The following is a 25,156-nucleotide window of genomic DNA, read 5'->3' as shown; positions in this document are numbered from 1 at the left end:
AGGATGCTCTTGGCTCTGATAAGAGCAACTATTGTTAGGCTTTTAACATTGACTAGTGCTAGAGAGACTCTGAAACAGTTGAAATGCATTGTACTTTATTCTATAAGTGTACAGTTCGCATGGCAGCAAAAATCATGTTGCATGTGCCCCATAATATTTTAAAGTTAAGATGCTTTGATTCAACATCTTGAAACAGAAGTTTAACTTATCCTAAGTACTGTATGTTTAGGATTTAATTAATTAAACATGTTAACAATACTAGAAGGGGTCTGAAATTTCGGTTGTGTGCGAACATCAAACTGAATGCTTTCATTCTAAATATAAAGCTAACCTTTCTCAAATTAAAGTTGGTATTTTTTCTGTTTTGGCAGCAGAGAAGCCAGAAGAGCAAGTTGCAGAACAGTTAAAGAGTAAAGAGGAGATGAAGGCAGCTGGGCAGGAGGATATACAAGTGGTGCCAGTGGATCTAGAGAAGGAAGAAAAGACAAAGGATGCAGCAGAAAAACCTGACTTGCAGAAACTGGCCCCTGCAGTAGATGTAGCAAAAGGGTCAAACTCTCTTTTGGAGAATAATGTGAAGCTTCAGCCACTGGAGATCAAGAGAAGTGAGGATCATTTGGAACCACAGAAAGCAGACCATCCTGCTGGAGTGGTACAAGTTCCTAGGGAGGAGTCTGAAATTAAAAAGCAGGCCTCTCAGGAATTGATTAATAAACAAGTAGATATCCAGGCAGCTGGAGACAACCAAGTACAGCAGAAAGATAACGTACAAAGTGAAGATAAGGACAAGGGAATACAATCAAAAGCTGAGTTTGTCAAACCAATAGCAACGAGTAGACCAAAAGAACCTGTTGCCCCTCAGGAGATCAATAAGGTGGAGCAGTTTGCAGCGGAACAGAGAGAGAAAGGCTTGAAAGAAACCGTAATTCAATTGCAAAAAGGTGCACCACACATAGAAAAGAGGCAAGATAAAGAGGAAGTGGTAGCTCAGAAGGGGAATATTCTCAATGAAGATCAGGAACATCAAAAACAAGCACTTAATCTGCCAGAACAGCAAGGAGATAGAAAAGAAGCAGATGCGCTAGAGGTAGCTGTGAAACCAGCAATAGACAGCCAAGTAGATGTTGAAGAAGGAAAACAAGTCCAATTAAATAAAGTGGCTCCAGAACATGACCAAGGTAAACAAAACAAGGATTTAAAACTACAGAATGATTTGGACCTTAAGAGGAGAAAGAGAGACGTGGCAGAGGAGAATGTGGAGGGGGATGGCGCACAAATAATTAGTTTCCATCCTGTACCCAATCTTAAGATGGACAACCTGCGAGGAGCCCTGGAAACTCGGCTCAATCAGGTAGCAGAAGCAGGCCTACAGGTTATTCACAGTAGGCAAATAAAACAGCTGACAGACAATGAGAAGAAAAGATGAGTTGTGACCAAGTACAGCTGCTATATCTTGAGCACCATAGCAGCTTGCAGCACAATGTACTCGTAACTGCAAGGATGAACATTTTTTTCCCATCAAGAACAACTTTAATTTATATCAATGCAAGTGTGTTGAACTAATGTAAGCACACCACTGGGTAAGATGGAGAATTACAAACAACCAAAAATCCACAGTATGAAATCCAAAAAGATTCACACATGTGCAAGCCCCCCTTCAAACTCTTTACTTGTATAAACTTGCATACTACTTTACATGGAATTTATTCCTTTTATAATTGTCATAACACAAATGGCAGACCATTTGGGGGGACGGGGGGCATTTGTCATTTGTGGTTCTATGTCAAGTTAATTTAGGAATATTTCCTTTTTGAAAGTGTGCAAATGACAAATGCCAGCTAACTTGAGGGTTGCAGTTGTAATATATTTATACATTTTTTGTTGCAGTGGTTCATATAATCGCATACAGTGCTGAAGAACATGTACTAATATAATGTATTCAAAAGAAAAAACAAAGGAGGCTGCTGCCTCCTAGATATTGAACAAATTTGAGTCAAACATTAACCTGCTATTTAAAGTGATGGTAAATCCAAGCATTTAAAAACAAAAACACTAAAATTTACCATCACTAAAAATAAACTGTAGTTAAATTCATCAGTTGCTAAACTCTCACTTTCTGCTACAATCAGCGGCTCATCTGACATCCTAGCACTGCTATTGGTTTAGCGGTGGAAACGTCACCTCATTGGTAAAGAGCGCTGTGCTGTGGGCAGCCAGAAACTGAGTTTAGCAATCTACTGCGGCACAAATAGGGTGAGTTTAGCATCCTTTTTTAAGCAACTGACGAATGAAACTACAGTTTATTTTTAGTGGTACTATCACTTTAATTGCTACTTAAAAATATGAAATGGGTCATTTTTTTTTTTTAAAGTCTCAAGTGCCTAAAGTTCATATTTATACTTAGATTAGACACCGTAAACCAATTCTTATAATTCAGAAGATTTAAAATCGAACCACTCAAGAGTTTTAATTAGTTTACTTTCCACTGTGATTACGTATAAACTTCTTGTCTGCTTTTCTTTCTATACTAATATAAAGAGACATATATACCAAAGTTTTGTATCCTCAGTGGCCTTGAAAAAAAACTTCAAGGCAAACAGTGCTAGTTTTACATTTTAATGAAAACAAAAATAGTCTCTGCTAGATATCTATTTAAAGTTAAAAAAAAAAGGATAGCAATTTTTTGTGGTTTTGAACGTTTCTAGTGCTGGCAACAAACGCAGGGGCAGAGTTGCGACTTTCAGTATTGTATGTAACAGCAGCCTGTCAAACAACATCCAGCCCAGATATTGTAGTATTTTGAGACCATTGCAATGAGTGCAAATGTTAATCTATAAATCAATTTCTTTATGTCATTGAGCACTGTTACCAGGATTATAGAGGCATCTACTTTAAATATTTCATATTATTTTTATTTAATTAAACAATACCTTGATTTAAAATGATGAAAAGAGGTGATAGAAAAAAATTGCTTTGTTGAGTTAGTAATCTTGAAAGGGATATGGACGCCAAAATGATTCCGTTTAAAAACAAAAAAAGAATCCAATATATTTCTATTAAATGTACCTCTCTCCATTGGTATGGCAAGAAGCTATGTTTCAACAAAGTATTACAGCTTACTGAAGTAAACTCAGGAGCATGCATGTCTTAAAGGGATATGAAACCTAAAAAAATTATTTTGTGATTTAGACTGAGCATACATTTAAAAAAAAGTTTCCAATTTCCTTCTACTATCCAATTTGCTTTGTTCCCATGGTATTCTTTATTGAAAATATACCTAGGTCTGCAGCTGGAGCACTACATGGGAGGAATTAGCACTTCCTTCTAGTGCTCTTGTATATGGATAACATTCTTGCAAAACTACTGCCATACGGTTCTCCAGACAAGTGCACACTCCTGAGCTTACATATCTGGTTTTCAACAAGAGACCAAGAGCATAGAAAATTTGATAATAGAAGTAAATTAGAAAGTTGTTTTAAATGACATGCTGTATCTGAATCATGAAAAGAAAAAAACTGGGTTTCATGTACTCTATGGCAGCCTTCTTTGTAGCAATGTTATGCAAGCAACCTGTAGAGGGAGCTTCAGCAGGCAGTACAGAGTGATGACAGGGGACAGCTCTGTCTTCTGCTGCTGCATATGTCTGGATGTCTCCTATACAAAGATTGATGCACTCTTAATTGTGTTCAGTCTTCTGTACTAAACAGTGTTTAGCTTTACAGCTTAGTTTATGAGAGAGTGGCTGAAGTACTCTAAAGCTCCCACTCCAAGCTCCTTAGCACACCAAAGTAAGCTCTCATAGAAAAGAAAGGGGTTCAACAAAGGAAAGCATAAAAAAAAAATTCTTCTCAATTTGAAGATTTAAGATTGTACTAAACAAAATTCTTTTGTGCATATGAAAGAGCAGTATTTACAGCGAAATATTTTAAAAACCGTTTAAATTTAAACTGATACTACAGTATTGGTTTTGTACTTCCTACTAGTCCTTGGTAGCTCATTAGTAGACTAGTGCGTGTTTCTATTTCGGGCTGATCTGAATTCCGAAGACAGCGACCACAAGCTGCATTCGGCAATTTCTTTCTAATGGCATTGAGAGTCCACTAATTCCTTTCATAACCTATGGGAAATAATTCACCTGGCCACCAGAAGGTGTCAGACATCCCAAGCAAAACATTAAATATCCCTCTTACTTTCTCTACCCTCTCAGTAGTTCTTTGCCTCGTTTCATGGAGGTAGGCAGAGAGAGGTGTTCTGCTGAAGATTCTGATTTTATTGTCCTCAATGGATTGTTTTCTGCAAGAGAGGGCAGGGGAGTTGTTGAAAGCAGAGTAGAGTAGTAGAGTTTTTGGTGTATGCTAGCTTCTAGATGTCACAGAGAAGTTTCCATGCCTCCTCCAGTGTGATTGAGCTATCCACCCTAATCAGCTAGATTAGATTTTTGATTGCTATAAGGATTTTAACGACCGCCACAAAAGTGGCGTTATTTCACCTCCCTATAGCGCTGGTATTACAGGTTTTGAAAAATCTGGCTCGCGCGACGAAATGGTTGCGTTGAGCTCCATACCGCACCAAAAACAAGTGCTGCTATGACGTGCACGATTTCCCCATAGACATCAATGGTGAGAGCTGGGAAAAAAAGCTAACACCTGCGATCACAAAAGCTCTGTTACGCAGGCCCATTGATGTCTATGGAGAAAAAGAAAATGTTTAAACCTAACATGAATCCCGAGTCTAAACACCTCTAATCTGCTGCCCCCAACATCGCTGCCACCTACATACAGTTATTAACCCCTAATCTGCCGCCCCCAACATCGCCGCCACCTACATAACTATTAACCCCTAATCTGCTGCTCCCGATGTCGCCGCCACTATACTAAAGTTATTAACCCCTAAACCTCTGGCCTCCCACATCACTAAATAAATCCATTAACCCCTAACGTAACCCTAAGCCTAACACCCACTAACTTTAACATAATAAAAATATAGCTAAATTAAATTTACAATTATTAACTAAATAAACCTATTAACGCCTAAACCGCCAGCCCCCCACATCGCAACAAGCTAAATTGAACTATATTAACCCTTAAGCCCCCTAACTTTAACATAATTAAAATAGAGCTAAACTAAAGTTACAATTATTAACTAAATAATACCTATTTAAAACTAAATACAAACTTACCTGTGAAATAAAACCTAAGCTAGCTACAATCTAATAGTTTTATTTGTATTTCACAGGTAAGTTTGTATTTATTTTACTAGGTAGACTAGTTATTAACTATTTACTAACTACCTAGTTAAAATAAATACAAACCTAACCTGCCTTACACTAAAACCTAAAATTACAAAAAAATACACTAAAATTACTAAAAATAAAATAAAATTAATTTGCATTAAAAACCCCCCACTAAATTACAAAAATAAGAAACAAATTATCAAAAATAAAAAAGAATTACACCTAATCTAATAGCCCTATCAAAATAAAAAAAAATAGCCTACAATAAACTACCATTGGCCCTTAAAAGGGCCTTTTTGTGGGGCATTGCCCCCAAAAAATCAACAACAGTAAAACCCACCACCCCCACAACCAACCCCCCCAAATAAAAAAAAAAAAAGCTCCCTATTGCCCTGAAAAGGGCATTTGTATGGGCAATGCCCTTAAAAAGGCATTTAGCTCTTTTACATGCCCAGACACTAAACTAGAAATAACTCACCCAAAAAACCCTTAAAAAAAAAAAAAAAATAACACTAACACCCGACGATCCACTTACAGTTCTTGAAGTCCCACTTGGCTTGAAGGATCAATCCAGCCGGTGAAGTTATCATCCATGCGGCAGGAAGTCTTCATCCAGCCGGCGAAGTCCTCATCCAGGTGGCAAGAAGTCTTCATCCGGACGGCATCTTCTATCTTCATCCATCCGGCGCGGAGCGGGTCCATCCTGAAGACATCCGGCACGGAGCATCCTCTTCATACGGTCGCCGCCGTAATCTGGAACTTCAATGCAAGTGACGTCATCCAAGATGGCGTCCCTTGCATTCCTATTGTTCCAATCAGTTAATAGGATTTGAGCAGCTCTCATCCTATTGGCTGATTGGAACAGCCAATAGAATGAGAGCTGCTCAATTCCTTTTGGCTGATTGAAATCTTTCAGCCAATAGGAATGCAAGGGACACCACTTGCATTGACGTTCCAGTTTACGGCAGCGACCGTATGAAGAGAATGCTCCGCGCCGGATGTCTTCAGGATGGACCTGCTCCGCACCGGATGGATGAAGATAGAAGATGCCGTCTGGATGCAGACTTTGCCGGCTGGATGAAGACTTCCTGCCGCATGGATGATGACTTTGCGGGCAGGATGAATCCTTCAAGCGGGACTTCAAGAACTGTAAGTGGATCGTCGGGGGTTAGCGTTAGGTTTTTTAAGGGTTTTTTGAGAGGGTTTTTTTTTTAGTTTAGGGTCTGGGCATGTAAAAGAGCTAAAAGCCCTTTTAAGAGCAATGCCCATACAAATGCCCTTTTCAGGGCAATGGGGAGCTTAGTTTTTTTTAGATAGTTATTTTATTTTGGGGGGTTTGGTTGTGGGGGTGGTGGGTTTTACTGTTGGGGGGGGTGTTTGTATTTTTTTTTTTTTTACAGGTAAAAGAGCTGAATTCTTTGGGGCAATGCCCCACAAAAGGCCATTAGTAGTTTATTGTAGGCTAGGGTTTTTTATTTTATTTTGGGGGGCTTTTTTATTTTCACAGGGCTATTAGATTAGGTGTAATTCTTTTTTATTTTGGATCATTTGTTTCTTATTTTTCGTAATTTAGTGTTTTTGTAATTTAGTTATTTTATTTTTTTTGTAATTAGATACTTTTTTAAATTTTTAGAGTAGTGTTAGGATTTTTTAATGTGTAGTTTAGTTTAATTGGTAGTTAGTTTAATTTTAGTTTAATAATTATAATAGTTTAATTCTTTAAAATTAATTTAATTTGACAGGTAAGTTTTAATTTAAGATAGGGAAATTGTAATTTTAATATAAAGTTAGGGGGTCGTTAGGTTTAGGGGTTAATAGTTTATTTCAGTATATTTCATTGTGGGGGGCTTTCAGTTTAGGGGTTAATAGTTTAAGTATATTTTATTGTTGGGGGCTTGCGGTTTAGGGGTTAATAGGCTTATTATAGCGACGGTGTGGGTGGATGGCAGATTAGGGGTTAATATTTAAATAGTGTTTGCGATGCGGCGGTTTAGGGGTTAATATGTTTATTATAGTGGAGACGATGTTGGGAAGCGGCGGAATAGGGGTTAATACATTTTAATAGTGGCGGCGATGTCCGGAGCGGCAGATTAGGGGTTAATAAATTATATTACAGCGTTTGTGATGCAGGAGGGCCTCAGTTTAGGGGTTAATAGGTAGTTTATGGGTGTTAGTGTACTTTTTAACACTTTAGTTATGAGTTTGTTACAGCTTTGTAACGTAAAACTCACAACTACTGACTTTAGATGACGGTACGGATCTTGTCAGTATAGGGTGTACCGCGTCACTTTTTGGCCTCCCAGACAAACTCTTAATACCGGCGCTATGGGAGTCCCATTGAAAAAGGACATTTTTAAAAGTGCGGTACTGACGTTGCGTGACAGGCGAAAAGGTGTGCGGTACACCAATACCCATAAGACTCGTAATAGCAGCATTAGGGAAAAAGCAGCGTTATGGGCCATAACGCTGCTTTTTCACTCATAACGCCAAACTCCTAATATAGCTGATTTTTACACTGATTTTCATTGGGGTTACAGGTCCCAGTCAGGATGAAGATAAACACTGACAGAAACTGGGTAAGTCCTATTTACACTTTCTTCCCACTCTGGCTTGTTGCCTAGGAGTAGGGGGTAATAGACTGATTATGTTTCTGTAAACATAGAAGGGGATGGTACATGTTTCCATAAAATGTATTTTACATATTTGGGGGATAAATGTGATTACATAGGAGACCTCAGAGGTTGATTCTCTGCTGTATTTTTTCACTTTTTAGGGTGTGTGTGACCATAGAATCGGCTCTGGGTCTTCTGACTGGAGAGGTTTTTTCTGAGGCGGTGATTGATACTCTGGTTTAGGCACGTAAACCGGTTATCAAACATATTTACTATAAGGTGTGGAGTGCTTATCTGTCTTTGTGCGGGGCACATGGGGTTTTGTTGGGATAAGGTGAAGACTCCGCGTATCCTTCAGTTTCTGCTGGATGCTTTGGAGAAGGGCTTGTCAGCTAGTTATCTTAAAGGTTAGATTTCTTCTCTTTCTGTATTGTTGCATAAGAGGTTGGCTTGTTTGCCAGATGTTCAGTTGTTTGTTCAAGCTATTGCTAGAATTAGACTTATTTTCAAACCTATTGCTCCTCCATGGAGCCTTAATCTTGTTCTTAGAGTTCTTCAACAGGCTCCATTTGAGACTTTGCATTTGTGAAGAATCAAACCTTCTCAACGTCCCAATAGAGGGGTGTGGGCATGAAGGGGTTAATGGCACACAGCTCTGGTTCCCTTAACCTTGCAACTCTACAAAAGGACCTTAAAAGGGATATCACACTGCTCTAATTAACAATTTCTGCTGCCACCACCAAAACTTCTAAATTAAAGGGGCGTTTTGGGAACCCCCAAAAACTCACACAATTTAACAATTGGGTAACGTGCCTTTAACCTTGTCTCAACAGGAGTGTGAATTTGGATATTAGAGCCCAAGAGACAGAATGAGATTTTCTATGTGTTTAATAACAAAAATATCAACATAGGTTACACAGTGCGAAATTATAAAGACATTCAAAATAACATACAATTGCAAAGTTACAATTCTTTAAAAAGAATAGGGGACATAAAAATAGAAACACAATATCTTTCTTACTTATCAAATTCCTTTAGATATGTGGATAACTGCTGTTCATGATGTTAATGGCTTGAGTCCCAGGGCAGTTCTACCCACAAGTCTTTCTGTTACATATTTAAACCAAACTTTCTTTGTCTTCTCAAAGACAACGCCTTGGTTACAGCCAATGCAAACAAGTCTTAGCTCCCAGTAGGGGAACACAATACCACCTCTGCCGGGTAGCCAATCCAGGTATCAACTACTCCACATGATTGTATCATGACAACATTCTATTGATATTATGTTACTAACTTGGAAAGTGTTGTCTGCCTTCCAGCGTGAACCGTCTTATCTGGTGTTCTATACGGATAAGGCTGTACTTCGGACAAGGTTTTTACCTAAGGTTTTCTCAACTCACTATCAAATTTTTGTCCCAATACTCCTTTCTCCAAGGAGAGGTTATTACATAATTCTAATTTGCATGTTGTTAGAGCTTTAAAGTTTGATCTTCATGCTACCTTGGAATTTTGTCAGTCATCTTCCTTGTTTGTCCTGTTTTCTGGTAAGCAACAAAGGTCAGAAGGCCACAGCTGTTGCTCTATACTTCTGTCTCAGAAGTTTGATTCGCATGGCCTATATAGAAGTGGGTCAGCAGTCTCCATCCCAGATTACAGCACATTCTAACCGTACAGTGTCTACTTCCTGGGCCTTCAAGAATGAGGTTTCAGTTGAACAGATTTGCAAGGCTTTTACTTGGTCTTTGTTACTTTATTTCACTACATTTTACCGATTTTTATATTTTTTGCCTCAGCAGAGTTATCTTTTGGGAGAAAGGTTCTTCGTGGTGGTGCCTAATATTTAAGGACTGCCTTTTCCTCCCTAAAATTTTTGTGGACTCCCCAGCTTGGTTATTTGTTTCCCATGGATTATGAATGAAATTTGCGGACTCTCACTGTCATTTATAAGAAAATATAATTTCTTCTTACCGGATGATAAATTATTTTCTTTCTTCAGTCTTTTGGTGCCTCTTTACTTTTCTTAATCCTCGGCTTGAACTACTGAGCGGGTAGGGGAAGTGGGAGGGATATTTCACTACTCTGGGGTTTCTTTGCCTCCTCCTGGTGGCCAGGTCAAGTATTTCCCATAGGTTATGAATGGAATTTGTGGAATATGACTGCCTAGAAAGAAATGTTGTGGGGATTTTTTTTAATCAGGTAAGCTTATCTTATATTTTTTCGGAGCCTGATTTATTCTTGTGAAAGTGAAATTAAGATCTGAAATTTGCTACTCATAAAGGGCAACTTCCCCTTCTTTACTGGTGGAGAGGTACACAACTCTGCAGTTGTGACAAGAAACTTGAGTTTTCAAGTTATTTAAGTACATTTTGAAATGTTCTTTTGCAAATGTATATTTACATATTTAAGTTGCAGGATTTTATCTTTAAAGTAAATAAACAAATTATGTAAAACCATTATATATATACAATATATATATATATATATATATATATATATATATATATATATATATATATATATAGATATTTAATTCTGTTGTATGTTCACATTTCCTTTAGCGTAGTTAGGTAAGTGGGAAATCATGTGGAATCAGTGTACATCTTTATTAGAACTGTACCATCTGGTTTACTTTTACATTTTCTCTTTTTTGCCAATAGTTTTAGGGTTTACAGTAGCATACCACTGTATCCATCTTATGGTGGTTCCATTTATGATAGAGGTTTCCTCTATAGACTTGACGTGAGAATGCAACAAGGTAGATTTACAGCAGCCGCTTCAATAACATACACCTCTTTCCCTAAGTGAATGAGCTTTATGAAACCAAACAACAAATAAAAATAGGGCTGTGCATGTTGCAGGGCCATAGGATGTGTACACGGTCTGGCCTGAGAGTGCTGACCCCACCTGTGTTTTGTATATGTTTGGGGAGATTACATAAGCCTGTGCACCCTCCATTTTTTCACAGTTGTTTGATTGTGAGCCTGCATTGTGTGGCTGTTTAGGGACCCAGGTTTTTTGGAAGAGACCTTGACGAGGTACCTGGGCTTTTCCCATTTAGCCAGCTGCGGTAACTAACTCTTCCATTGCTGCTTTTTATCTTAGTTGAGAGCTTGTGAGTGAGTGCTGGACTTTTTCTGTGTGTTATATTAAAGTATTATTTTTTTTTTAATTTTCCCTGTTTGGGCCTTGCTCCCAAGCAGGTCTGGGGTTAACTGCCTGTGACTCTGGTGACAGTGCAGCTTCCTGAGAGTGCTGGTTTGCACCCAGGGCTGTGCATGTTGCAGGGTCATAGGATGTGTACCCGGTCCGGCTTGAGAGTGCTGACCCCACCCATGTAAAGTAAATAGTGTTTATGGCCAGACACTGTTTTAGACCACCTACCTAAGAGCCATGATCTGACTGACTGATAAGGCTTTCTGTGCACAAATATCTTATGTATTAACTCATCTAGATGCCTACTGCAGACGCAAATCCACTGTCAGAACTAAATAGATCAGCATCAATTTTCTTTCATTACAAATAAAAAAATATGTCGGCACTGAAATGACCTCCATACAGTACCATTGTCCATTTTAAATCTGAAAATTCTCACTGGAAAGTATATAAATTGTGTGTACTTTCTCCAACATAGGTGTGTCCGGTCCACGGCGTCATCCTTACTTGTGGGATATTCTCTTCCCCAACAGGAAATGGCAAAGAGCCCAGCAAAGCTGGTCACATGATCCCTCCTAGGCTCCGCCTACCCCAGTCATTCTCTTTGCCGTTGTACAGGCAACATCTCCACGGAGATGGCTTAGAGTTTTTTAGTGTTCAATTTAGTTCTTTCAGTTCTTCAGGGGGTTCCGTTTGAACCCTTACATTCCGTTGATATTAAGTTATTATCTTGGAAAGTTTTGTTTTTAGTTGCAATTTCTTCTGCTAGAAGAGTTTCAGAATTATCTGCTCTGCAGTGTTCTCCTCCTTATCTGGTGTTCCATGCAGATAAGGTGGTTTTACGTACTAAACCTGGTTTTCTAACAAAAACATTAACCAGGAGATTATCGTACCTTCTCTGTGTCCGAAACCAGTTTCAAAGAAGGAACGTTTGTTGCACAATTTGGATGTTGTTCGCGCTCTAAAATTCTATTTAGAAGCTACAAAGGATTTTAGACAAACATCTTCCTTGTTTGTTGTTTATTCCGGTAAAAGGAGAGGTCAAAAAGCAACTTCTACCTCTCTCTCTTCTTGGATTAAAAGCATCATCAGATTGGCTTACGAGACTGCCGGACGGCAGCCTCCCGAAAGAATCACAGCTCATTCCACTAGGGCTGTGGCTTCCACATGGGCCTTCAAGAACGAGGCTTCTGTTGATCAGATATGTAGGGCAGCGACTTGGTCTTCACTGCACACTTTTACCAAATTTTACAAGTTTGATACTTTTGCTTCTTCTGAGGCTATTTTTGGGAGAAAGGTTTTGCAAACCGTGGTGCCTTCCATTTCGGTGACCTGATTTGCTCCCTCCCTTCATCCGTGTCCTAAAGCTTTGGTATTGGTTCCCACAAGTAAGGATGACGCCGTGGACCGGACACACCTATGTTGGAGAAAACAGAATTTATGTTTACCTGATAAATTACTTTCTCCAACGGTGTGTCCGGTCCACGGCCCGCCCTGGTTTTTTAATCAGGTCTGATAATTTATTTTCTTTAACTACAGTCACCACGGTACCATATGGTTTCTCCTATGCAAATATTCCTCCTTAACGTCGGTCGAATGACTGGGGTAGGCGGAGCCTAGGAGGGATCATGTGACCAGCTTTGCTGGGCTCTTTGCCATTTCCTGTTGGGGAAGAGAATATCCCACAAGTAAGGATGACGCCGTGGACCGGACACACCGTTGGAGAAAGTAATTTATCAGGTAAACATAAATTCTGTTTTTGTTTCATTTGAATGCAAACTGCTCTAATTATGTTCATACAGATGTGGGTCAGCTGTTAGCAGCAAAGTAATCATTACTGGCAAGGTCACTGTGTTGTGAAATGTAGGATTGTACTGGAAGCTGTTGCCAGCACATGGCAACAGTTACATTTTTGTGTGGGGAAAGGTCCTTTGCCTTTTATTTCCTGCCAACTGTGTTCCTTTTAAAAGGGCAATTTTACTGGACCAGTTATTAGAATTGTGATACGGTTTCTCTCATATAGCCACACTATTCTTACATGGACAACAAGCCTTATACTAATTCAAATATTTACAGTGCCTTACTGCATCCAGGGGGACCCCTGCTTTAGTAAACAATGTTGTAACACCCATCTCACATGTATAGATGTTCTCCAATTTGTGTCTCCAATGACTAATTTCCTGAAACCACTAGGATCTCATCTTATAGTGTTGCTGGAGTAGGAGGGTTATGCATATGTTAAAAGGAATAGTCTAGTCAACATTAAATTTCCATGATTCAGATAGAGCATGCAATTTTAAGCAACTATTTTTCTTCATTCTCTTGGTGTCTTTATTTGAAATAGCAGGAATGTAAGCCCATTTTTAGTTCAGCACCTGGGTAGCACTTTCTGATTGGTGTCTAAATGTAGCCACCAATCAGCAAGCGCTACCCAGGTGCTGAACCAAAAATGGGCCAGCTCTTAAGCTTTTATTCATGCTTTTTCAAAGAAAGATACCAAGAGAATGAATGAAAATTAAAGGGACACTGAACCCAAAAAATGTTTTCTTTCGTGTTTCAGATATAGCGCATGCAATTTTAAGCAACTTTCTAATTTACTCCTATTATCAAATTTTCTTCGTTCTCTTGCTATCTTTATTTTAAAAAGAATGCATCTAAGCTTTTTTTTGGTTTAGCACTCTGGACAGCACTTTATTGGTGGATGAATTTATCCACCAATCAGCAAGAAAAACCTAGGTTGTTCACCAAAAATGGGCCAGCATCCAAACTTACATGCTTGCATTTCAAATAAAGATACCAAGAGATTGAAGAAAATTTGATAATAGGGAATAAAGGAGAAAGTTGCTTAAAATGTCATGCTCTCTGAATCACAAAAGAAAAAAATTGGGTTCAGTGTCCTTTTAAAATTGCCTGCGCTCCCTGAATCATGAGTTTATTTTTGACTAGACTATCCCTTTAAGAGTAATTTATGTACTACTGTTCAATAAGTGGTATTGAAAAGCACCTGTCATTGCATTGAATAAACAATGTCATTTACTGTATAAAACATATCAGACATAAGGTTTAGAGACTGTAAATTATGGAGAATCCTTATCCTATCTGTAAATCCTGCCAGGTCTTAGGACCAAACCAAGAATGAAGCATTGAAACAGAACTGTAAACAAGGTACATAAATAAAGATTTATATTTCGTTATTCAAGTGTAAGAATCGTACATTGGAGAAGGAAAAAGTGCACAAACTGCAACCGCGCACAGCAGACAAACTGGAGAGACAGAATTCTTTGCTCCCTTTAGTCTCTGGAATTTTAAATCAAATCTCACTTCATATTCTTTTTTGCCTGGAGAAAGAAAAGGCAAAATTAGAATTCCCAACACATTTTAATAAATAACATTTCCACTATTTATGGAGCTGTTTAAATAATACAGCTGCTATAATTTTAAACAGAGATGTGAAAATTATTTCCTTGTAAAACAGTAACCGAGCAGCTGTTTTTGAGTAAGCAATTGTTGTGCAGTCAGTAATTAAAGCAATGTTATATAACTGGCTTTACTACAAAAGTGCTAACCATTTAAAGCCTTGAATAAGAGGCAAAGATGGAAATTTTCCAATCTAGGAAACGCTAAACAGGAAGTGACAATATCACTAATAATTTAAAAATGCCACCTGGTAATTTTGCTTATATATTTGCCATTCTTTGAATTCAGTAGCTCACTTTTAGATAGGGGGTACTGAGCATGGAATTTGCACTCTGTGTTTCAGATTATTAGAGGTTTCAGTTACATACTAGCACCTGTAAACTAGTCTGTACTATTGATACAGCATATTTAAAAAAAAAAAAAAAAAAAAGTTTACTGGAGTAATAAAAACAATTATCTGCCTTGCTCCTAGCTTTCAAAGTGTCAAGCATTCTCTAAATCATTACTGTTTAACTAGGCATACATTCTACTCTAAGCTATTGAGTCAGCATGTGCCTAATGGTTATAGTTCTACAGAATGTTTCCACTTTACAAATAACCAAGAGAGACCTCGGTACACACTGCAGCACCTGATCTTTATAGAGTGCAACCAAACCTGTGTGGTTATAGTAACTATGCAAAGGTAGTACAGCTGACTGGTGATTTTGCAAACAATGTAATGGGGGTTCAATACCTAGTTACTATATTTCAATAGGATAACATAAGAAGGAAATGCTTGTTATAACTTACAGCCTTATTCAAACACTGCTTTAAGGCTTCAAATTCCTTAGCACACGTCCCTTTCTTCTGTTCATCTTTGCCAGCTGCGGCTGCAGACACGCACTTTCCATAGGATGCAGCCTGGAAAACAACAGTAAAAAAAACTGCATCAGCTGATGCTCTGGTGTAGGTGAGCTGGAGGACACACGTATCTTAAATGAGGTTAATCATGGTCTATACACCAGTACCTAGATACTGATGTCAACAATAGGTTTGTGAACTCAAGTAATCCAAGAGCACAATAATATGGGGACACCAACACAACATTTATATTTAAGAATACTTTCTTCTGTTAAGTGTGATCAGTCCACGGGTCATCATTACTTCTGGGATATTACTCCTCCCCAACAGGAAGTGCAAGAGGATTCACCCAGCAGAGCTGCATATAGCTCCTCCCCTCTACGTCACTCCCAGTCATTCTCTTGCACCCAACGACTAGATAGGATGTGTGAGAGGACTATGGTGATTATACTTAGTTTTATATCTTCAATCAAAAGTTTGTTATTTTAAAATAGCACCGGAGTGTGTTATTACCTCTCTGGCAGAGTTTGAAGAAGAATCTACCAGAGTTTTGCTATGATTTTAGCCGGAGTAGTTAAGATCATATTGCTGTTCTCGGCCATCTGAGGAGTGAGGTAAACTTCAGATCAGGGGACAGCGGGCAGATGAATCTGCATAGAGGTATGTAGCAGTTTTTATTTTCTGACAATGGAATTGATGAGAAAATCCTGCCATACCGATATAATGTCATGTATGTATACTTTACACTTCAGTATTCTGGGGAATGGTACTTCACTAGAATTACACTGTAAGAAATACATAAAGCTGTTTAATAACTAGAGATTATGTTTAACGTTTTTGCTGGAATGTAAAATCGTTTTCATTTGCTGAGGTACTGTGTGAATAAATGTTTGGGCACTATTTTTCCACTTGGCAGTTGCTTAATCTGTTTTTCTGACAGTTTCTGTTCTCCCTCACTGCTGTGTGTGAGGGGGAGGGGCCGTTTTTTTGGCGCTTTTACTATGCATCAAATATTTCAGTCAGCAACTCATTGTATTCCCTGCATGATCCGGTTCATCTCTACAGAGCTCAGGGGTCTTCAAAACTTATTTTGAGGGAGGTAATTTCTCTCAGCAGAGCTGTGAGAATTATAGTTTGACTGAGATAAAAAACGTTTATTCTGTAATTTGTTTCCTGCTTTCAGAATTTGTTATCTTTGCTAATGGGATTAAACCTTTGCTAAAGTTGTGTTGTTTACAAGGATTGAGGCTATAACTGTTTCAATTGATTAATTTTCAACTGTCATAGATCTTCTGTGCTTCTTAAAGGCACAGTACGTTTTAATATTATTCTAATTGAATTGTATTTCCAAGTTGCAAGTTTATTTGCTAGTGTGTTAAACATGTCTGATTCAGAGGATGATACCTGTGTCATTTGTTGCAATGCCAAAGTGGAGCCCAATAGAAATTTATGTACTAACTGTATTGATGCTACTTTAAATAAAAGTCAATCTGTACAAATTGAACAAATTTCACCAAACAACGAGGGGAGAGTTATGCCGACTAACTCGCCTCACGTGTCAGTACCTACATCTCCCGCTCAGAGGGAGGTGCGTGATATTGTAGCGCCGAGTACATCTGGGCGGCCATTACAAATCACATTACAGGATATGGCTACTGTTATGACTGAGGTTTTGGCTAAATTACCAGAACTAAGAGGTAAGCGTGATCACTCTGGGGTGAGAACAGAGTGCGCTGATATTAGGGCCATGTCAGACACTGCGTCAAAGGTGGCAGAACATGAGGACGGAGAACTTCATTCTGTGGGTGACGGTTCTGATCCAAACAGACTGGATTCAGATATTTCAAATTTTAAATTTAAACTGGAAAACCTCCGTGTATTACTAGGGGAGGTGTTAGCGGCTCTGAATGATTGTAACACAGTTGCAATACCAGAGAAAATGTGTAGGTTGGATAAATATTTTGCGGTACCGACGAGTACTGAGGTTTTTCCTATACCTAAGAGACTTACTGAAATTGTTACTAAGGAGTGGGATAGACCCGGTGTGCCGTTCTCACCCCCTCCAATATTTAGAAAAATGTTTCCAATAGACGCCACCACAAGGGACTTATGGCAAACGGTCCCTAAGGTGGAGGGAGCAGTTTCTACCTTAGCTAAGCGTACCACTATCCCGGTGGAGGATAGCTGTGCTTTTTCAGATCCAATGGATAAAAAGTTAGAGGGTTACCTTAAGAAAATGTTTGTTCAACAAGGTTTTATATTGCAACCCCTTGCATGCATTGCGCCGATCACGGCTGCAGCGGCATTCTGGATTGAGTCTCTGGAAGAGAACATTGGTTCAGCTACTCTGGACGACATTACGGACAGGCTTAGAGTCCTTAAACTAGCTAATTCATTCATTTCGGAGGCCGTAGTACATCTTACTAAACTTACGGCGAAGAATTCAGGATTCGCCATTCATGCACGCAGGGCGCTGTGGCTAAAATCCTGGTCAGCTGATGTTACTTCTAATTCTAAATTGCTTAATATACCTTTCAAAGGGCAGACCTTATTCGGGCCCGGGTTGAAAGAGATTATCGCTGACATTACAGGAGGTAAAGGCCATGCCCTGCCTCAGGACAAAGCCAAAGCCAAGACTAGACAGTCTAATTTTCGTTCCTTTCGTAATTTCAAAGCAGGAGCAGCATCAACTTCCTCTGCACCAAAACAGGAAGGAGCTGTTGCTCGCTACAGACAAGGCTGGAAACCTAACCAGTCCTGGAACAAGGGCAAGCAGACTAGGAAACCTGCTGCTGCCCCTAAAACAGCATGAATTGAGGGCCCCCGATCCGGGATCGGATCTAGTGGGGGGCAGACTTTCTCTCTTCGCCCAGGCTTGGGCAAGAGATGTTCAGGATCCCTGGGCGCTAGAGATAATATCTCAGGGATACCTTCTGGACTTCAAATACTCTCCTCCAAGAGAGAGATTTCATCTGTCAAGATTGTCAACAATCCAGACAAAGAAAGAGGCGTTTCTACGCTGCGTACAAGAGCTCTTGTTAATGGGAGTAATCCATCCAGTTCCACGATCGGAACAGGGACAGGGGTTTTACTCAAATCTGTTTGTGGTTCCCAAAAAAGAGGGAACTTTCAGACCAATCCTGGACTTAAAGATCCTAAACAAATTCCTAAGAGTTCCATCGTTCAAGATGGAGACTATTCGGACAATTTTACCTATGATCCAAGAGGGTCAATATATGACCACTGTAGATTTAAAAGATGCTTACCTTCACATACCGATTCACAAAGATCATTATCGGTACCTAAGGTTTGCCTTCCTAGACAGGCATTACCAGTTTGTGGCTCTTCCATTCGGATTGGCTACAGCTCCAAGAATCTTCACAAAGGTTCTGGGTGCTCTTCTGGCGGTACTAAGACCGCGGGGAATCTCGGTAGCTCCATACCTAGACGACATTCTGATACAAGCTTCAAGCTTTCAAACTGCCAAGTCTCATACAGAGTTAGTGCTGGCATTTCTAAGGTCACATGGATGGAAGGTGAACTAAAAGAAAAGTTCACTCGTTCCACTCACAAGAGTTCCCTTCCTGGGGACTCTTATAGATTCTGTAGAAATGAAGATTTACCTGACAGAGGACAGGCTAACAAGACTTCAAAGTGCTTGCCGCACCCTTCATTCCATTCAACACCCGTCAGTGGCTCAATGCATGGAGGTAATCGGCTTAATGGTAGCGGCAATGGACATAGTACCCTTTGCACGCTTACACCTCAGACCACTGCAACTGTGCATGCTAAGTCAGTGGAATGGGGATTACTCAGACTTATCCCCTTCTCTGAATCTGGATCAAGAGACCAGAAATTCTCTTCTATGGTGGCTTTCTCGGCCACATCTGTCCAGGGGGATGCCATTCAGCAGACCAGACTGGACAATTGTAACAACAGACGCCAGCCTTCTAGGTTGGGGTGCCGTCTGGAATTCTCTGAAGGCTCAGGGACAATGGAGTCAGGAGGAGAGTCTCCTGCCAATAAACATTCTGGAATTGAGAGCAGTTCTCAATGCCCTCCTGGCTTGGCCCCAGTTGACAACTCGGGGGTTCATCAGGTTTCAGTCGGACAACATCACGACTGTAGCTTACATCAACCATCAGGGAGGGACAAGAAGCTCCCTAGCTATGATGGAAGTATCAAAGATAATTTGCTGGGCAGAGTCTCACTCTTGCCACCTGTCAGCAATCCACATCCCAGGAGTGGAGAACTGGGAGGCGGATTTCTTAAGTCGTCAGACTTTTCATCCGGGGGAGTGGGAACTTCATCCGGAGGTCTTTGCCCAAATACTTCGACGTTGGTGCAAACCAGAGATAGATCTCATGGCGTCTCGACAGAACGCCAAGCTTCCTCGTTACGGGTCCAGATCCAGGGATCCAGGAGCAGTCCTGATAGATGCTCTGACAGCACCTTGGGACTTCAGGATGGCTTACGTGTTTCCACCCTTCCCGTTGCTTCCTCGATTGATTGCCAGAATCAAACAAGAGAGAGCATCAGTGATTCTAATAGCACCTGCGTGGCCACGCAGGACTTGGTATGCAGACCTGGTGGACATGTCATCCTGTCCACCTTGGTCTCTACCTCTGAAACAGGACCTTCTGATACAGGGTCCCTTCAAACATCAAAATCTAACTTCTCTGAAGCTGACTGCTTGGAAATTGAACGCTTGATTTTATCAAGACGTGGATTTTCTGAGTCAGTTATTGATACCTTAATACAGGCTAGGAAACCTGTTACCAGAAAGATTTACCATAAGATATGGCGTAAATACCTATATTGGTGTGAATCCAAAGGTTACTCTTGGAGTAAGGTTAGGATTCCTAGGATATTGTCTTTTCTACAAGAAGGTTTAGAAAAGGGTTTATCTGCTAGTTCATTAAAGGGACAGATCTCAGCTCTGTCCATTCTGTTACACAAACGTCTGTCAGAAGTTCCTGACGTCCAGGCTTTTTGTCAGGCTTTGGCCAGAATTAAGCCTGTGTTTAAAACTGTTGCTCCACCATGGAGTTTAAACCTTGTTCTTAATGTTTTACAGGGCGTTCCGTTTGAACCCCTTCATTCCATTGATATAAAGTTGTTATCTTGGAAAGTTCTATTTTTAATGGCTATTTCCTCGGCTCGAAGAGTCTCTGAATTATCAGCCTTACATTGTGATTCTCCTTATTTGATTTTTCATTCGGATAAGGTAGTCCTGCGTACTAAACCTGGGTTCTTACCTAAGGTAGTTACTAACAGGAATATCAATCAAGAGATTGTTGTTCCTTCTTTATGCCCAAATCCTTCTTCAAAGAAGGAACGTCTACTGCACAACCTGGATGTAGTCCGTGCTCTAAAATTTTACTTACAGGCAACTAAGGAATTTCGACAAACGTCTTCTCTGTTTGTCATTTACTCTGGGCAGAGGAGAGGTCAAAAAGCTTCCGCTACCTCTCTTTCTTTTTGGCTTCGTAGCATAATTCGTTTAGCTTATGAGACTGCTGGACAGCAGCCTCCTGAAAGAATTACAGCTCATTCTACTAGAGCTGTGGCTTCCACTTGGGCCTTCAAGAATGAGGCCTCTGTTGAACAGATTTGCAAGGCTGCAACTTGGTCTTCGCTTCATACTTTTTCCAAATTTGACACTTTTGCTTCATCTGAGGCTATTTTTGGGAGAAAGGTTCTTCAGGCAGTGGTTCCTTCTGTATAAAGAGCCTGCCTATCCCTCCCGTCATCCGTGTACTTTTGCTTTGGTATTGGTATCGGTATCCCAGAAGTAATGATGACCCGTGGACTGATCACACTTAACAGAATAAAACATAATTTATGCTTACCTGATAAATTCCTTTCTTCTGTAGTGTGATCAGTCCACGGCCCGCCCTGTTTTTAAGGCAGGTAAATATTTTTTAATTTATACTCCAGTCACCACTTCACCCTTGGCTTTTCCTTTCTCGTTGGTCCTTGGTCGAATGACTGGGAGTGACGTAGAGGGGAGGAGCTATATGCAGCTCTGCTGGGTGAATCCTCTTGCACTTCCTGTTGGGGAGGAGTAATATCCCAGAAGTAATGATGACCCGTGGACTGATCACACTACAGAAGAAAGGAATTTATCAGGTAAGCATAAATTATGTTTTTACATTCAACTTGTTGACATTATTGTAGTGGGGGGTGTTATCAATAGTGAAGGACAGAGTGAATTAAAAAGACCTCAAGGTCTTAACAGTAAGCTTTAGAAAGAAGAAGGTGTTACAAGGCCAAGCATAAGTACTGAAAAACTGAGTAAAACTATGCAGGAAAGAAACCATGTCTGCCTTCCAAAGTTTAAAGGGACACTGAATCCAAAAATTTTCTTTTGCGATTCAGAAAGAGCATGACATTTTAAGCAACTTTCTAATTTACTCCTATTATCAAATTTTCTTCATTCTCTTGGAATCTTTATTTGAAATGCAAGAATGTAAATTTAGATGCCGGACCATTTTTGGTGAACAACCTAGGTTGTCCTAGCTGATTGGTGGATAAATTCATCCACCAATCAAAAACTGCTGTCCATAGTTCTGAACCAAGAAAAAAAGCTTAGATGCCTTCTTTTTTATATAAAGATAGCAAGAGAACAAAGAAACATTGATAATAGGAGTAAATTAGAAAGTTGCTTAAAATTTGAATGCTCTATCTGAATCACGAAATAAAATGTTTGGGTTCAGAGTCCCTTTAAGTGAGGTGAGTATATGTGTGTGTGTATGTATGTATGTATATATGTATATATGTATATATGTATATATGTATGTATATATATATATATATATATATATATATATATATATATATATATATATATATATATATATATATATATATATATAATCCTTCTGTTGTATCCTTTGTTGGAAAGCATACCTAGGTAGGCTCAAAAGCAGCAATGCACTATTTGAATGGTGGCTGCACATGTTTCTTGTTATTGACTCACCCAATATGTTCAGCTAGCTCCCAGTAGTGCATTGCCATTCCAACAAAGGATACCAAGAGAATGAAGCAATTGTGATAATAGAAGTAAATTGGAAAGCTTTTTAAAATTATATGCTCTACCTGAATCATGAAAGAACAAATTTTGGTTTTTGTGACCCTTTAAGTCTACACTTGGCAAAGTATTACATAATGTTATAACTATCAGAGAGAGCCGCACTCCTGAGATAGAACAAAAGCTCGAATAACTTCCATGCCTGCTCATTTCCACTCAGGGTGCACACTATGCCCTTTCACAGAGAAAAAATATCCTGTAGCATATCAGTCTGACCCTGCCCAATTACAGTCCAGCGTCGAAATACCAGGCAATTCTTCTTTGAACAAGAGAAACAACAACCTCAGACGATCGTTTCGGCCTTCTGTGGGCCTCGTCAGTGAGGTGCAGTTGTATCTCTCTCAGAGGATGTGTGCACGGAGTCCACGTCTGGTTTCCCCCATTACTCTTTAGGGAGACCCAAGAGTAATTTGCATAATTATCAGAAGAGAGAGACGCACTCCTGAGATAGGGCCACAGAAGGCCGAAACAATAGTCTGGGGTTGTTGTTTCTCTTGTTCAGAGAAGAATTGCCTGGTATTTCGGCGCTGCACTGTCATTGGGCAGGGTCAGACTGATATGCAACAGGATATTTTTTCTCTGTGAAAAGCGTGCTAAAAGAGCGTGCACCCTGAGTTGCAATGGTGTCAGGGTTTCCTCTCATATTACCTGTCAGTAATCACTATCCCTTTAATTCTCTGCTCACCTTATCCTCTCCACCCTATTTAAGGTTGCCTCCCACTTCACATAGTGCTTAGTATTGAAGTTATACCTCTTATACACTACAAGCCAACTCCTGCTCTGTACTGAGTTTCCTAACAGACGGATTCACGCAACCAGATCAATCTACCAAAGTGAAGACTGTTCACATTTCCTACGATTCAGCATTTGGTAAAACTATATTATGTTATTTATCCACAGCGCCCTTTAACACTTTGTCATTTTCTTTTGCTCCGGATTACACTGCTTCCGCAGTCAGCTGGGATACCATTACGCTCATGCAAGCCACGAGGCTGTGACGTCACACGCCAACTTCAGCACAGTCGGACTACACAGCGCTCTATAACGATACATTGTATCACTCAGCTCTCTCAAACGTATAGTTTCTCCGGTAAGCCTAATCTTCATAATTAATTCTGCTGTGGTATGCTGCAACAATATTTCAGTCCTATTCAGTTCTTAAGCTAATTGGACAATATTCAACATCGATATATTCCTATAATACTTTATTTTTATTTTTTCCAATCACACCACATTTAATTAATTGTTGCAATAACTATTGAATAATTTTTATAGTTGTTGTGCATCATATTTCTATTTTTGTTTTTACCTATTTTACTTTATCTGACCTCTGGGGTGTAAACCGATTTCCCTGCTGCATTCCCTCAGTGCATTCCTCTGCACATGAGGCAGCTATAGGGTAATACTATTTACACCACCATTATAGAAATCACAGCTTGGTGTTACAATTGAAGATACATCCTGTCATTGTATTTTTCAGTAACTTTCTGCTACACTAATATACATCTATTTTGTCTCGGTAATTGAGGTCTAACCATTGATACTAAAAAATTATTTCCTTTTCTTCAGATTTGCATACGGGTGTGACAGAATACTAAGCCCTAAAGTAATATGGACCCAGCTGAGACCAACCCACACATAATTGCCCTTCAACAAAGGGTTGATTTATTAACTGATGGTCTCAATTCCCTTAAAACAGAGAATGAGACTATAAAAGCTTATATTAGGGATGTGGTTGACAAAAGAATTTCTGGCTCTGAGCCCCAAGTTAGTCCCCCAGAAAAATTCCATGGGGATAGATCCCAGTATAGAGAATTCAAAAACGCATGCTTGCTTACGTTTGCATTAAAACCTCATACCTATCCTACTGATAGGGTGAGGGTTCTTACTACGATATCATACTTAAGGGGTGAACCCCGTACTTGGGCGAATACATTCTTTGAGAACAATGAAGAAATCTTAAACTCATTAGAGAATTTTTTCACTGCTATGGGTCAGCTGTATGAGGACCCATACAAACAGCTTACTGCAGAAACAGCCATGAGAGGTTTGAGACAGAAAAAGAGGGTTGTAGAAGACTACATCACCGAATTCAAGAAATGGGCAAAAGATTCACAGTGGAACAACTTATCATTGCGGAACCAGTTTAGATTGGGTTTGTCTGACCCTATTAAAGATGAACTTTCACGAATAGATCTACCTTCTACACTAGAAGATTTGATGACCCTGTCCATCACCATAGATAGACGCCTCCGGGAAAGGCAGCAAGAGAGGTCTTCACATGATTTCTCTTACAAAAAACAAGTTACTACCTCACATACTACTTCCTCTACTAAAATCTTGGCTGAACCTATGGATATTGGATTCGTAAAAGGTCCTCTTTCTCCCCAAGAGAAACTCAGACGACGCAACTTAAATCTCTGCCTATATTGTGCTTCTGACGATCACACAGTAAAAGATTGTCCATCCCTTCTCAGACAGAACAAGGGTAAGATTTCATACCAGCCATTTTGTTGTACTACCCAGGTACAAACTCATTCTTATTTAACACTGTCTCTTCTCTTACAGTGGGAACAACAGCGGGCCAGCGCATCCGCGATAGTTGATTCTGGAGCCACTGCTTCATACATAGATAAGGAGTATGTCACTGTAAATAAAATACCGCTAACCCAGAAAAAGTCTCCTGTTTTTCTTAGGGGAATAGATGGTAGAGAAATCACCACTGGTCCTGTGGTTTATGAAACTGTACCCCTCCTGGTGAGTACCACTGACCACCATAGAGAATTTATTACTTTTGATGTAATCTGT

The 25,156-nt window shown here is 39.6% G+C and overlaps 1 protein-coding gene across 2 annotated transcripts in view; it reads left to right on the top strand.

The window, feature by feature from the left end:
- SLC38A10 (solute carrier family 38 member 10) overlaps window positions 1-2,554 on the top strand; it is a 244,458-nt gene extending 241,904 nt beyond the window's left edge. Inside the window, exon 16 of one of the 2 annotated variants that reach the window (XM_053706757.1) lies at window positions 375-2,554. In XM_053706757.1, coding sequence (XP_053562732.1) covers window positions 375-1,426 — 1,052 coding nt within the window. In that variant the 3' untranslated portion in view covers window positions 1,427-2,554. Of the gene's footprint in view, window positions 1-371 lie in introns of both variants that reach the window. The other variant, XM_053706748.1, reaches the window with a different exon arrangement.
- The last annotated feature ends 22,602 nt before the right edge of the window (window positions 2,555-25,156 follow it).

The sequence above is a fragment of the Bombina bombina genome, chromosome 1 (genome assembly GCF_027579735.1).
Source record: "Bombina bombina isolate aBomBom1 chromosome 1, aBomBom1.pri, whole genome shotgun sequence".
Classification (NCBI taxonomy): Eukaryota; Metazoa; Chordata; class Amphibia; order Anura; family Bombinatoridae; genus Bombina; species Bombina bombina.
Note: the sequence above shows the minus strand (reverse complement) of the source record. Positions and strands in the feature narration are given on the sequence as shown.